This window comes from Chrysemys picta, chromosome 1, assembly GCF_011386835.1.
Source record: "Chrysemys picta bellii isolate R12L10 chromosome 1, ASM1138683v2, whole genome shotgun sequence".
Taxonomy (NCBI): Eukaryota; Metazoa; Chordata; order Testudines; family Emydidae; genus Chrysemys; species Chrysemys picta.
Window position 1 is genome coordinate 137,199,562 of NC_088791.1, and position 12,259 is coordinate 137,211,820.

The 12,259-nt window shown below is 51.4% G+C and overlaps 1 protein-coding gene across 1 annotated transcript; it reads left to right on the forward strand.

The window, feature by feature from the left end:
- Positions 1-2,219: 2,219 nt before the first annotated feature.
- Positions 2,220-12,150, forward strand: LOC135972645 (alpha-2-macroglobulin-like protein 1). Its single transcript, XM_065551577.1, has 8 exons — positions 2,220-2,278; positions 5,850-6,033; positions 7,137-7,302; positions 8,207-8,259; positions 9,618-9,638; positions 10,334-10,493; positions 10,977-11,061; positions 11,991-12,150. The coding sequence occupies exons 1-8, from the start codon at positions 2,220-2,222 to the stop codon at positions 12,148-12,150; spliced, it is 888 nt and encodes a 295-aa protein (XP_065407649.1).
- The last annotated feature ends 109 nt before the right edge of the window (positions 12,151-12,259 follow it).

Below are 12,259 nucleotides of genomic sequence, written 5' to 3' on the forward strand. Positions count from 1 at the left end.
CAATTAACAGTTCTAGAGCTCAGGCCCCTTGTGCAGGGGCTGAGCACACAATTAACAGTTCTGAGCCCAGGCCCCTTGTGCAGGGGCTGAGCACACAATTAACAGTTCTGAGCCCAGGCCCCTTGTGCAGGGGCTGAGCACACAATTAACAGTTCTGAGCCCAGGCCCCTTGTGCAGGGGCTGAGCACACAATTAACAGTTCTAGAGCTCAGGCCCCTTGTGCAGGGGCTGAGCACACAATTAACAGTTCTAGAGCTCAGGCCCCTTGTGCAGGGGCTGAGCACACAATTAACAGTTCAGAGCCCTGGGTCAGGGCGGGGCAGCAAACCAATAGTCAATCAGTGGCCCAGGCCCCTTGAACAAGGAGGAGGAGAGACTGCCACCCGGCGCGGGATGGCAGGGGGGAACACAGGCCCACCCACTCCACTGTGTTCCAGCCCGGGGCCCTATCCGCAGCAGTTCGGCTGCTGCGCAGTCAGTGGGGATCCTGACCGCAACACACTGACATGGGTTCGGGGTCTGCTATCCCCGGGCCACTTCCCATCTCCTCCTCCATGGGTACCTGCTCCTCCTGAGTTCCGTCTGCTGGGTCCCAGATCATGGGCTCCTCCGGGCCCCGAGCACCAGGTAGGTTTGTCCCTCCCTCTGGGCCCTCGGCGGGGGGGAAGCTCAGGCCGCTCCTCGGGGTACCGGGCTCTCGGCAGGCTCGGCCAGTCCTCCTCGGGGTACCGGGCTCTCGGCAGGCTCGGCCAGTCCTCCTCAGGATACCGGGCTCTCGGCAGGCTCAGGTCTGCGGGAGCTCGGGCACCAGCGTCTGTCCTCTCCCGCTGCCGGCCAGCTACTGAGCGCTGTGGCCTGGCCTTTATACTTCCTGTCCCGCCCCTTGACTTCCGGGGGGTGGGGACAGGCCGCGGTGGCTCCGCCCACTCTGGCGGCTGTTCTGGCTCATCGCTTCCTGGGGCGCCTGGAAGCCAGGCCGCCCCGCTACAGGTCCAGAGAAGAGCAACAAGAATGATTAAAGGTCTTGAGAACATGACCTATGAAGGAAGGCTGAAAGAATTGGGTTTGTTTAGTTTGGAAAAGAGAAGACTGAGGGGGGACATGATAGCAGTTTTCAGGTATCTAAAAGGGTGTCATAAGGAGGAGGGAGAAAACTTGTTCACCTTAGCCTCTAAGGATAGAACAAGAAGCAATGGGCTTAAACTGCAGCAAGGGAGGTCTAGGTTGGACATTAGGAAAAAGTTCCTAACTGTCAGGGTGGTTAAACACTGGAATAAATTGCCTAGGGAGGTTGTGGAATCTCCATCTCTGGAGATATTTAAGAGTAGGTTAGATAAATGTCTATCAGGGATGGTCTAGACAGTATTTGGTCCTGCCATGCGGGCAGGGGACTGGACTTGATGACCTCTCAAGGTCCCTTCCAGTCCTAGAATCTATGAATCTGTGAGGTGAAACTTGAGCTCATGGACTCAATGCACTGTGCCCTTAGAAGAGAGGGTGATCTGTGAGGGAGGACTCTGCTCTGTCTTCCAGTCTCATCCCCCAGACTGGTGCAAAATTGGGAAACCGGGTAACTCCCTGTTCCAGGACTCAGGGAGCACCTATGACTTGGCTGCCCATTTTCTGCAACACCTGGTCTCCCATACAAATCCTGAGCAGGCCCTGAACCTTCTTGGCACATGAGAGCTGATGGGATCACAGGATTTGAGGGTGGTATGGTCAGAAGCATTCGCTATGAAATCCAGCCAAGTGTACATGCAAGAGGGGACTCATGATGATCCATCTCAAGGCAAAACAATGGGACAGAAGTTGCAAGCGGAACAGCGAGTGGGGTCAGCTTAGCAAATGTGAAATCTGCAGCTGCTCAACAGGGTGAAAAGCCAATTTGTCTGAATGACACTAATCGATGTGCAGGGGCATGGGAAGCAGAGGGGGGCAGTGACTATTGGACAGAGTCCAGGAAGGCTTGGATTGGCTGGGGAGCATCCTGTATGATACACCCCTGGATCTGGGGGACTATAAATACTGGAGTGAGTGAGAGACAGGTGATCCCTTGGACTCTTGTTCTGCTTGCCCGTCCCTGGGGAGAAACAGCAGAACACAGGAGGTCTGGAGTTCTCCGAGTGAGAGAACAAGTTTCATCACCAGCCTCCCTTCTCTCCTGACCTCCATCCTGAGACACTCCACCTCCCTGTGATCCTCACGGGTCTCCCATGAAGATGTGGGCTCCCGTCATCCTTAGCTGCATGTTCTACACCATGGTGACAGTGGCACAACCGTAAGAGATGTTGAAATACTTGATCAGTAGAGATAACATTGAGGGGGTCAATGGGACCAGGATGTCACAGAAGGGAGGCAGCAACCATGCCTGTCCGTTCTCTGAAGGGACAGGCTTGGGGGTGGTTTGCAACAGCCTACAAGCCCCATCTTATAGGACCAAATCCTACCAACCTGAGAAAGTCCCACTAAAATATATCAGAGAAATGTGATGATCTGGGTATATGGGTATATGGAAAGTTGCTACACCAAGGAGGGAGGGATTGGCAGCTTGAGGGGAGGGGACCTACGAGTAAAGGGGATGGCATTGAACAAAGGAAGGGGGATGGAGGATTTGGGTCTGGGTGACCAGAAGATACTGCCTAACAGCAGGGCCCTGTGAGACTGTGGAAGAATCTCCCCCAGGGAAGGGATGGGAGCGTCATTGCAAGTTGGGACATTGGGAACTAGGACTGGACAAAGCCCTGGAGAATAGACTGAACAATCCTGAGCTGGCTCCTGGGAGAATGGTCCAGATGTTAGAGATGGGTCCTAATCAGACCTGAGATTGGAATGACCCAAGGCTCTGGGACTGGTTTGGATTGGAAGTACACAACTGGTCCTTGTCTCTATGAGGGCAGAGCCAAGGCCCCAGGTCTAAGTGTCCCCAGAACTTTGGCTGGTTTGGATCTAGATCCAGACCTGAACATTGCAGTCAGGCCCAGCAGGTCTGTCCCCAGCTCTGATTTCTAGGACTCCACCAGGGAGAAGGGCCCCACTGGGGATGGTTCCCTTGTCCCAGGTGCAGGTGATTTCTCTATGCCAGGAGAGCTGTGCAGGCCCCTCACCTGTGCTACTGTATTGTGCTCCAAAGGGATACAGCAGTACCCCCTGTGTGACATGCGCTGGTGGCTCTCAGTCTTGCTCCAAGCAGGGGAGGTGTCTACATTGTAAACCCTGAAATACTGCTGGCACTGATTGGTGCCGTGGGTGGCAGTCGAAGCAGAGAAGCCATGGACTGCATGGGGCCTGGAGACTCCCCTCTGCCCCCAGGGCAGAATCAAGTCCTAGTGTCGGGGCGCTGCCTTTCCTGAGGGATAAACACAGGACTTCAGCCTGTGGGTTTGTGGTTAACGCATAGGCTGGGAGTCTGGAGAGATCTGGCTCTACTGGCTTGGCCAGTGACTCTGTGTCCTTGGGTGGGTCACTTCTCCACCTTGGTTTCCCCGTCTGTCAGACGGAGTTAATGCTGCTGGAGGTAGGAGCAGGGTTCTGAGGAGGTACAGAGAATTATCTCAGGGGTGTGGCAGATGGAGCCTGCTCACATATGCAGGGCCTAACTGATCGGCATTTTTAAGGTCAGAAAAGAATTGTCCCCTGGGTCAGATTGGCAGGGACCTTGGGTTTTTGCTTTTTGTTTTTGTTTTACTTTCCTCTGCAGCACGGATCTCCTGCTAGGATCACGTGGCTATATCTCATTGAATCAATTCCCTGTCATTGTGGGTGCCTTGGGCACAGATGCAACCTTGGTCCCTCCTCTCCTCTGCCTGTGGCACATAATAGTCTACCAAGGGCTGTAATATTTTAATCTAAACCAATGTATTGGGCTAATGCAGGGGTGGCTGGGTGGGGGTTAGTTGCCTGTGATATGCAGGTCAGACTATGATCTGGTGGTCCCGTCTGGCCTTAAACTCCAGACAGGTCCGCACAGAGGTCCACACAGAGGTCCCCCGCACTGGGGACTTGGGGCAAAATCTGAAACTGAGCCACACACCCCTTCCAAAACATAAGCACTGAGGGGAGGCTCTGGGCAGGAGGGTTTGGAGAGCGAGCCCACCTAGCACCCTGCAGTGGCTGCTCCTGTCCTTCAGGGCAGGGCACAGCTCCCTGCTCTGGATGTAGCAATCTGGCACATGGGGTCGCAGAGCTGCTCAGCTCTGGCACAGGTGGGCCTCCATCATGACGGAGGGATGGCTGGGCCAATCCTAAGTGGCGCTGCAATCTTGTGTGCCAGGCCACAAAGCCACTCACTCAAATTTGGCCCAGACCGGCCCCCATCATGACAGAAGAGTGGCCGGGCCAAACCTGAGTGGTGCTGCGACCCCTTTGCCCTGCCACCACCTCCAAGTGGCCCTGACTCTGTGACCCACTTCAAGGGGTTGTGAGGCTAAATCCATTAATGTCTATAAAGTGCTTTGAATTCCTGTGATAGAAGATGGTATGAGACAGATGAAATCCCAAAATATTTGCTCAGAGAAAACTCCCATTGGTGTCAAAACTGCCAGTGACAGAGTAAGAAATTAGTACAGACCTTAGGGTTTGGCCTAAGGTTAAAAAATGGACTTAAAAGGGAAAGAGGATATATAGATATTCCATCTTCTTTTTTAAAAAGGGTGAGCTGCATTTCTAAGCCATACAGCATCTTCCCCACTTCTCCCCACCATACCTGCAGGGCTTGGTCCTTCCATCTTTGCTAGGGATATGTTCCAACTTCACCACACGGTGGATTTTGATAACCCAGAGATCACAGAGTTATCTGCCACCTCCCCGATAACATACTGGTTTGCCTCTGCAGCCATCACCATTCCATAGGAATTAGGAGATTATGGGCTGATCCCCCCAAAATGTTTGTCTAAATTTCTCTCTCCTTTGAGGTCAAAATAGTCTCTGGACTCTTTTTCCTCCTCCTCACCACCAAAGCATGCTGGGAGATCATCCTTCCACCAAGGATTCATTTCTTTTGTATTTTACACCTAGGTGTAGTTTGGCACATGGAAAATGTGACGCATCACTTGATGGGGGGATTTGTTCTTCACCTCTCCAACAGCCCCCGAGCCCACAGAGCTTCCTGCACTCACCCATGATTACATACACACCCCTGAGGGTGAGACTCCTCAGAGAATGGATGCAAACATAGGTGCCAACTCTGTGGGTACGCCAGGGCTGCAGCACCTATGGGAAAAAAATAGTGGGTGCTCAGCATCCTTTGGCGGCCCCCCCCCGATCAGTTCCTCCCTCTTCCCCCAGCACCTCCCAGCTGCCAGCAGGCCCCGCTGATCAACACCTCCCCCTCCCTCCCAGCGCCTCCCACCCACCATGGATCAGCTGTTCATCAGCATTCAGGAGGTGCTGGGGGGAGGAGTGAAGGGGGCACACTTGGGGGAGGGGGTGGATCGGGGCAGGGCAGGGGCAGGAGGGGAAGAGGTGGGGTGGGAGCTTGGGGGAAGGGGGGGAGTGGGGGCAGGGCCTGGGGCAGAGTGGGGGTCTAGCACCTCCCGGCAACTTATAAAAATGGCACCTACAGATGCAGAGATCAGGGCGAGATCCTGTTTCCTTTCCATTGGCGGCTTGCTCCTCGTTGAATTTATTGAATTTATCACATTCCCCTCACGATTCTACATAATTTGTCAAATCCACTCCCTGATCCTATAGACATTGTTATATTCTCTCCCAGCCAATCTGATAGATGTTGTCACCCCCATCCCTATAAAGGTTGTCACATGGATCCTATAGCATTAATCCCATTTGTTCCCATGAGGGTGAGCCTCCTAATATAAACTGAATTGTTCTTCTGTTCTTTGTGCCTCCTGCAGGAGATACCTGATGGTCATCCCAGCCGAACTGACCTTCCCATCGGCCCAGAGGGTGTGCTTGGACCTGAGAGGGGTGGACAAGCCCATTCGAGTGGCCTTGACTCTTGTGCATGCATCCAGGAGCCTTGTCCTCTTCCGAAGGGTCATCCGGAACAACAGGATCTTGGAATGCTCCAAGTTTTGGGTGAGCAGCTCTCCCGGGGACGAGCCAGGCTCCCATTGCTGACAGCTCCCAGGCTGCTGGTCACATCATAGGTTCTCTCACCAGAGAAAGAGAAAGGAAAAGATTCCGAGAATGAGAAAGTGAGACTGATGTGGGAGGGTGAGAAAGGAGGAGGAGGGAAAGTGAGGCAGAAAAAAGCCAGGAAGGATGGTAAATGGCAGCCTGCATAGTCTCTGCTCTCTTTCTGCATTTATCTGTGTGGCTTCATCGTAATGCTCCTGTTTGGGGAGGTGAAATGTGTCTGACATGCTGCCCTTAGTACCAGATACGTGACCTAGAAACAGCAGAATTCCCCTGGCATGCTGCCTATTAAGGAAGCTCTGGCCATCTTGGCTTTTCTCCACTGTGTCTCTTCATTTACCTCTCCAAATGTCTTGCCTTACGTTCTTGTCTCTCCCTGATTTCTTCCTCGATGGGCATTTATTGGCCTTAAAAGGTGCTGAATCGGCAGCCCTGGGAAGTGGTGTCCTCTGGTTATCCCTGAGTAGGCAATGCATGGTGCTTTCTACGTATCATGTCCACCACCAATGTGCCTCTGTCCTAAACCATCTCTACGAGTGAGGGGGAATTTCAGCCCCCATGAGCCATTCAGTCACTGATCTCCACACAGAGATGGCCAGTGAGGGGGACCAGTTAGTGCTGATTTGTGGCGTCCTGCTAAGGATTAGAGTGAGCCCCCCACAACTCATTACACTAGTGAGACCAGGCAGTGCACAGGCCATCATACAGGCTGCTCCTGCACTAGGGCAAACATCTCCCCACCCCCGCTAACATCTCTGCCATTCACACACCTGCCAGGGCTCCACAGCCCAAACCCAAGAGCAGAACAAAGGCACCATTCGCTGTTCCAGCAGACGGAGCCCCTGGCCACTGAGAGAACGGATTGCATCAGTGGCAGGTGTCCTTCCTGCAGGGAGGGAATTAGTTGGACGCAAGACACCAGGGAGCAGGGGGAAGATCGTCTGCTTTGATACCACTGGGACAGGGGAGAATGTGCTGCGCTCCTTTCCCATCCCCCGGTTCTCCCCAGCGAGCAAACGATGGCTCCCTCTCTCCGTGTGCAGGTCCCGTCTCCTGCTGGGGGCCGGGAGGAGGTTTGTACCGTCCAGCTGACCATCTCCAATGGCCGCTACTTCAATGTGAAGGAGGAGAAGAAGGTCCTGATCCGCAGGAGTGACAGCAGCACCTTCGTCCAAACGGACAAACCCGTTTACACGCCAGGGCAGAAAGGTAAGAGCTGTGAGTGTATCACACCTGCAGCTCTCTGGGCTTGGTCAGGGCTGCCCCTGTTTGTCCCCACAGGCCTGAGGCAGCTTCTGTACGTGTTGCCTGCTGGAAGAAGCAATGGTGGGAGCAGGTAGGCGGGAGGCCTGACTTGCCGGTCCTTCCTCGGTCTGTGCCTGAGCTGCTCCACCCTCTGCTGGGGGCTCTGGCCACGAAGCCTCAGCTGCATGGCCTGTCCCTGTGGCTGGCAGTGGGGGCTGGGGAATATTTGGGGTGCTCATGCATGTGATGGGAGCACATGGGTGGGAGGGAAGACATACCACATGGAGGATGTACAGTGTGGGGAGACAGGCACACAAGGATGGATGATGTAGTGCAGGGCCTCAGGACTGCCAGGGGACACACTGGTGCTTGGGGGCGGGGGAACAAAGTCTGGAGATACATACAGTCATTGATGGGGAACACTAGGGTCTAGGCAGGAATTAGCTGGGAGATGGGGACATGCAAGGGCCTAAGGATTGGGGAAAACCCACTCTTGTTCACCTCTCAAAAGGAGGAGCTTGAAGGCCTCCACCTGAGCTTAGCTCATAGCTGTTTATAGGCTTCACTGAGGAGAAAATATAACAGAGACAGACTGCGACCCATAAGCCTCGCAAATTGTCAGAGGAAGTGGGACAAAAATGTTGGGTGTGGGATACAAATGGTAGAATTTCCTGGGTCTGGCAGAGCTGTGTGGGGAGCCCAGCACTGGAATAGCAGGGGGCTGCAGGGCAGGACTGAGGGGCATTGGCAGAGCTATGTGGGGAGCCCAGGGCTGGAATAGCAGGGGGCTGCAGGGCAGGACTGAAGTCCATTTCTGAATGTGTTCCATCTTCATAACTTTTCTTTCAATATTCTTTTCTTCCTTCAGTGAAGTTTCGGATTTTGACTCTGAATGAGGAGTTTGTTCCCCTTAACAGCAAGGTAAGGCACATTCAAGAGGACAAAGGGAAGTTTCCTGACTCCACATCCCCCACCCTTCCTCCAGTCACCTCCACTCCCTGGCAATTCCAAGTCATGTCTGTCTCTTTCTTCATGAATATACACAAGGTCTAATAGGCCCTACCCCTCAAGGTAACAGTCACTAAACTGTTATTAAAATTGGATGGGAGCTGGTGCCCGATTGCTAATGCTGAGGCTTAGGTCCAGTGCTGTCTGAATCACCACATGGCCACTCCCCAGCATGTGGCTCAGAAATGCCGATTCTCTATTGAATGTATCCCAGTTCCCTGTTCTGGCTGGTTGAGGGATAGTCCAGAGATCTGCACCACACTCCCCTACCAAAGAGGACATGCCAGCCTGTGTAAGCGTCTGCAGACTTCAGCCATAATTACTATACAAATCCCATGCACAGCAAGCTGGGACTAGAACTCTTGTCCCGCAGCTCTGAAAAGCTCAGGATTCTACTACCTGAGCTCAAAGAGAGCTTCTTCTGCTAACAACTTTACTAATATTTATTTATATTATTGTCATGGGGCAGGACCCCATTGTGCTAGGTTCTGTACAAACACAGATCCGAAGAGGAGGAAATTTCCTCTTTTTGAGCCATCCACTAGAGGCTGCTATCACTTGCTCACTCATACATACAGATAGAGCCTGAATCTCCTGTGCCTTGCACATTGTGTAGTCCCTTGTATCCTTTGTAGTCCTTTCCACCTCAGACCACATTAATACTCATTTTGCACAGGTGTAAATGATGGTACAAGGCAGTGAGAAATCGGATCCAAAGCCAGTAATTTGCACCTGCTCCTGGGTTTATAATCCTGTAACCACTTCCCCTCACTAGTGGCTGGAAGAGTAAATACCCACTATAACCCTTCCCTGTGAAGCCAGTGATTTTAGAGCCACGTGTTCTCTCCCATTACTGATGCTGTGTTGCCAACGCTCACGATTTTATTGTGAGTCTCGTGGTCTCTGAGTGCTTCTCTCAAAGCCTCCGCTGCTGGAATGATGTTGTAAGAGAACATCAGCTTTCATTTGGTTTTAAAAAAGTAAGTTTCTAGCCCTTGTTGCAGAGAAAAGCTTGAAAATGTGAAGCAAGTGCACACCAAAGGCTCAGAAACCAGAAGACAAAGAACCCAACATTTATTACTTTAAAATATCTCATGAATTTTAAAGTCGATCTCATGATTTTTTGGGAGAGGGCTGGACTAAATTTTTAACTTTTGGGGATGGGAATGCTGCAGCAGCATGTGTAACTAGCTAAGTGACAATGGCGTTTTTTACATATCTGTCTGCTGGGTCATTACATTTTCTAATCCTGCTATCTGCTTACTTTTCAGTACTCTGTGATAGAACTCCAGGTGGGTATCTCATAACACCTAGATACTATGGTGATGGATGCTCCAGGATACATACATAGATAATTTGAGTATTGAGTTAAAGATATTTCCCTTTGGACAGAGTTGTGTGTGTGTTTTGTCCAGTCACTTTTCACAGCAGACATCCCAGAACCTCATGATCAATCTTTTATGAATGGGTAGGTTCTAGAGCTTCAAGCAACCTATGTTGATTCTTGAATTTCATTCTTAGATCAAGTGGGAGGTTCTAGAAGTCAGGGCGCTTAATAGTCTCCTTTTAAGCTATAATATGGAACAGAATTCTGAAGCTTTGAAGACTGCAGCTTTAAAACTTCATATACTATAAGATCTAGGCTCTTTAAAATTAGCAGCAATAAGGTAGAACTTTATTTTAGGCCTATTTAGGACTTAATGGGCAAAGAATCTAAAACCTTTATAATTTTGTGGGTTCTGGGATCTAGGCTCCTCTGAAACTTGGAACCTTTATCAATTTTTGGGTTATGAACTGTGGCTGAATAGACTTTAATGAGAAAAAAGAAGCTAGTAGACTTAAAACTTTGAGTTTCACAACTCAGACCATTTTAGAACGTAATGAGCAAAAGCAACTAGAATTGTTAGAAAGTTCTGGACTCAGCCTTTTTAAATAAGCAAGTAGGCCAGTGCTAATGGCGGCTGCCTTTTTTTCTCTCTGAGAGCAGGACCCCAACAGTAACCGGATTGGTCAATGGCTCGATGTGCGTCCGAGGCAGGGCATTGTGGATCTATCCTTCCAGTTAGCTGATGAACCTTCCCTGGGGACTTACACCATCAACGTGGCCAGCACAAAAGCTTCCAGTACCTTTAGTGTCGAGGAGTATGGTATGATAAAATGTGGAGGGGAGAGATATGAGGAGAGGAAACTCCTATCGATTGATTGTATTTCTAATGTCCAAAAAAATGTGAAGGCAAAACATTTTCATCTGAGTAGTGGGATAGTGATCATATACCATCTGAGAGCCAAGATTAATCACATGCCAGTGGAGGAGTCACACCCGGTGAGGATCGCACCTGATGGGGTGATGCGGGAATCATAGTCAGGACAAGTTGAAATGTTACTTCACCAAGTTGCCTAGTTAATACTTGGGCTGGAATAGTATGACAGCAATGCTGGAAATTCCTCCAACACCATTTCATTGAGGGATCCCAGCAGTGACCTATAGGACATACTCCTCCCCTTGTTCATTCACTCAATGCCTACACCCCCCTATACACCCACACACCCTGTTCTCTTGTGAAACCCATCCCTAAGCCTATGTCCTGCCAGCCTGTTCTTCACCCGGTCTCTCTGGCTTTTTCTTCTAGTGCTGCCAAAATTCGAGGTTTTCTTTGAGGGGCCAATTCACATTTATGCATTGGATAAAACCTTCCCGCTCCGTGTGTGCGGCAGGTGAGGAGGCTGCTTTGTGGGGAGGGAGCTGCTAATCAATGGTCACACACCCCTTCCCTCAAGCCCCCCTTCCCCTGAGTCCATCAAAGGAAGGAAATGGGAAAGGAGAAGGGGCAAACATTGGGTGCCTCTTCAGATACCAAGAGATTCACTGGGTAGTGCAAGATCCAAGCCATTGTCTTTCCCTGTGGAAGATCTACAGGAGTCCAACTGGAGAGTGGCCCTCACTCGGAGTGGGGAGCCCTGTGCCAGGCTGGAGAGACTGTCCCCTGGGAAGATACACATGCCCACCTGGAAAGAGCTGGGGTAGGGTGAGGTACACATACCAGCCTAGAGAGACCCTTCTTGAGGTGAAGGAACACGCACCATCATGTTTGGGAAGAACACACCACTTCTCATTGCTTAAACTCTGCTGACTGTATTTGCTTCATAGGTGGAGCGGGGTGGGTTTCAGTGGAGCCATAACTGTTAGCAATGGCTAAGGGGCGGGGGGAAGGAGGATGTGCGAACGCTCCACCGCTACTTGTATGGTGTAAACTCCACGGAGAGGGAGAAAATGTTCAAGAAGGCACTGAATGGGGAGAGCCAGTAGCAAAGGGGTAAATTTCAGGCTGGGCTACGAGGAAACATTCCTATCACTGAGTTGCTAGACTGTGACATCGTCCCCCCACCCCCAGAAATGTGGAAGCCCCAACTTGGGTTATTTGAAATCAAACTGAGAAAAGCCCTGAAGAAGCGACTGTAAAATGGGGATAATGGTACTGACCTCCCTCACAGTGGAGGTTTCATTTGTGAGTGTTTGAGACCCTCAGGAGGGAGGCAACCATAGAGGAGCACAGTGTTCATGCCACTGCACACTCTACAATATTTCTATCTTTCCTTAGTGTTTCTCTCCTGGTTTTCTTTCCCCTCTGCCCTGCTCCTCACAGGTACACCTATGGGAGAGCAGTGCAGGGCACCGTCCGGGTGACCCTGTGCCAGAAAGCTTGGAGGTACAGGCGGCCTCCAAGACACTTTGGCACAGATATCTGTGAAGAGTACAGTGGCCAGGTGAGCTGGTTAGCCCGATTGGAGATGGTAAGCGGGTAGGAAGGGAGCACTGTGGAGACAGAGGTGTCAGGGAGAGGGAGGGACAGGAGAGGGCAGCAGCACTGCCCATTTTGTAGCATGGGAAATAGTTGCACAAGGCCTGTGTGGC

Bases quoted from the DNA above. Each gene is read 5' to 3' on its own strand.
- LOC135972645 (XM_065551577.1), top strand. From the start codon at position 2,220: ATGTGGGCTCCCGTCATCCTTAGCTGCATGTTCTACACCATGGTGACA. The intron at 6,034-7,136 runs GTGAGCAGCTCT...CTCCGTGTGCAG, and splicing joins TGGAATGCTCCAAGTTTTGG to GTCCCGTCTCCTGCTGGGGG. The intron at 9,639-10,333 runs GTGGGTATCTCA...CTCTGAGAGCAG, and splicing joins ACTCTGTGATAGAACTCCAG to GACCCCAACAGTAACCGGAT.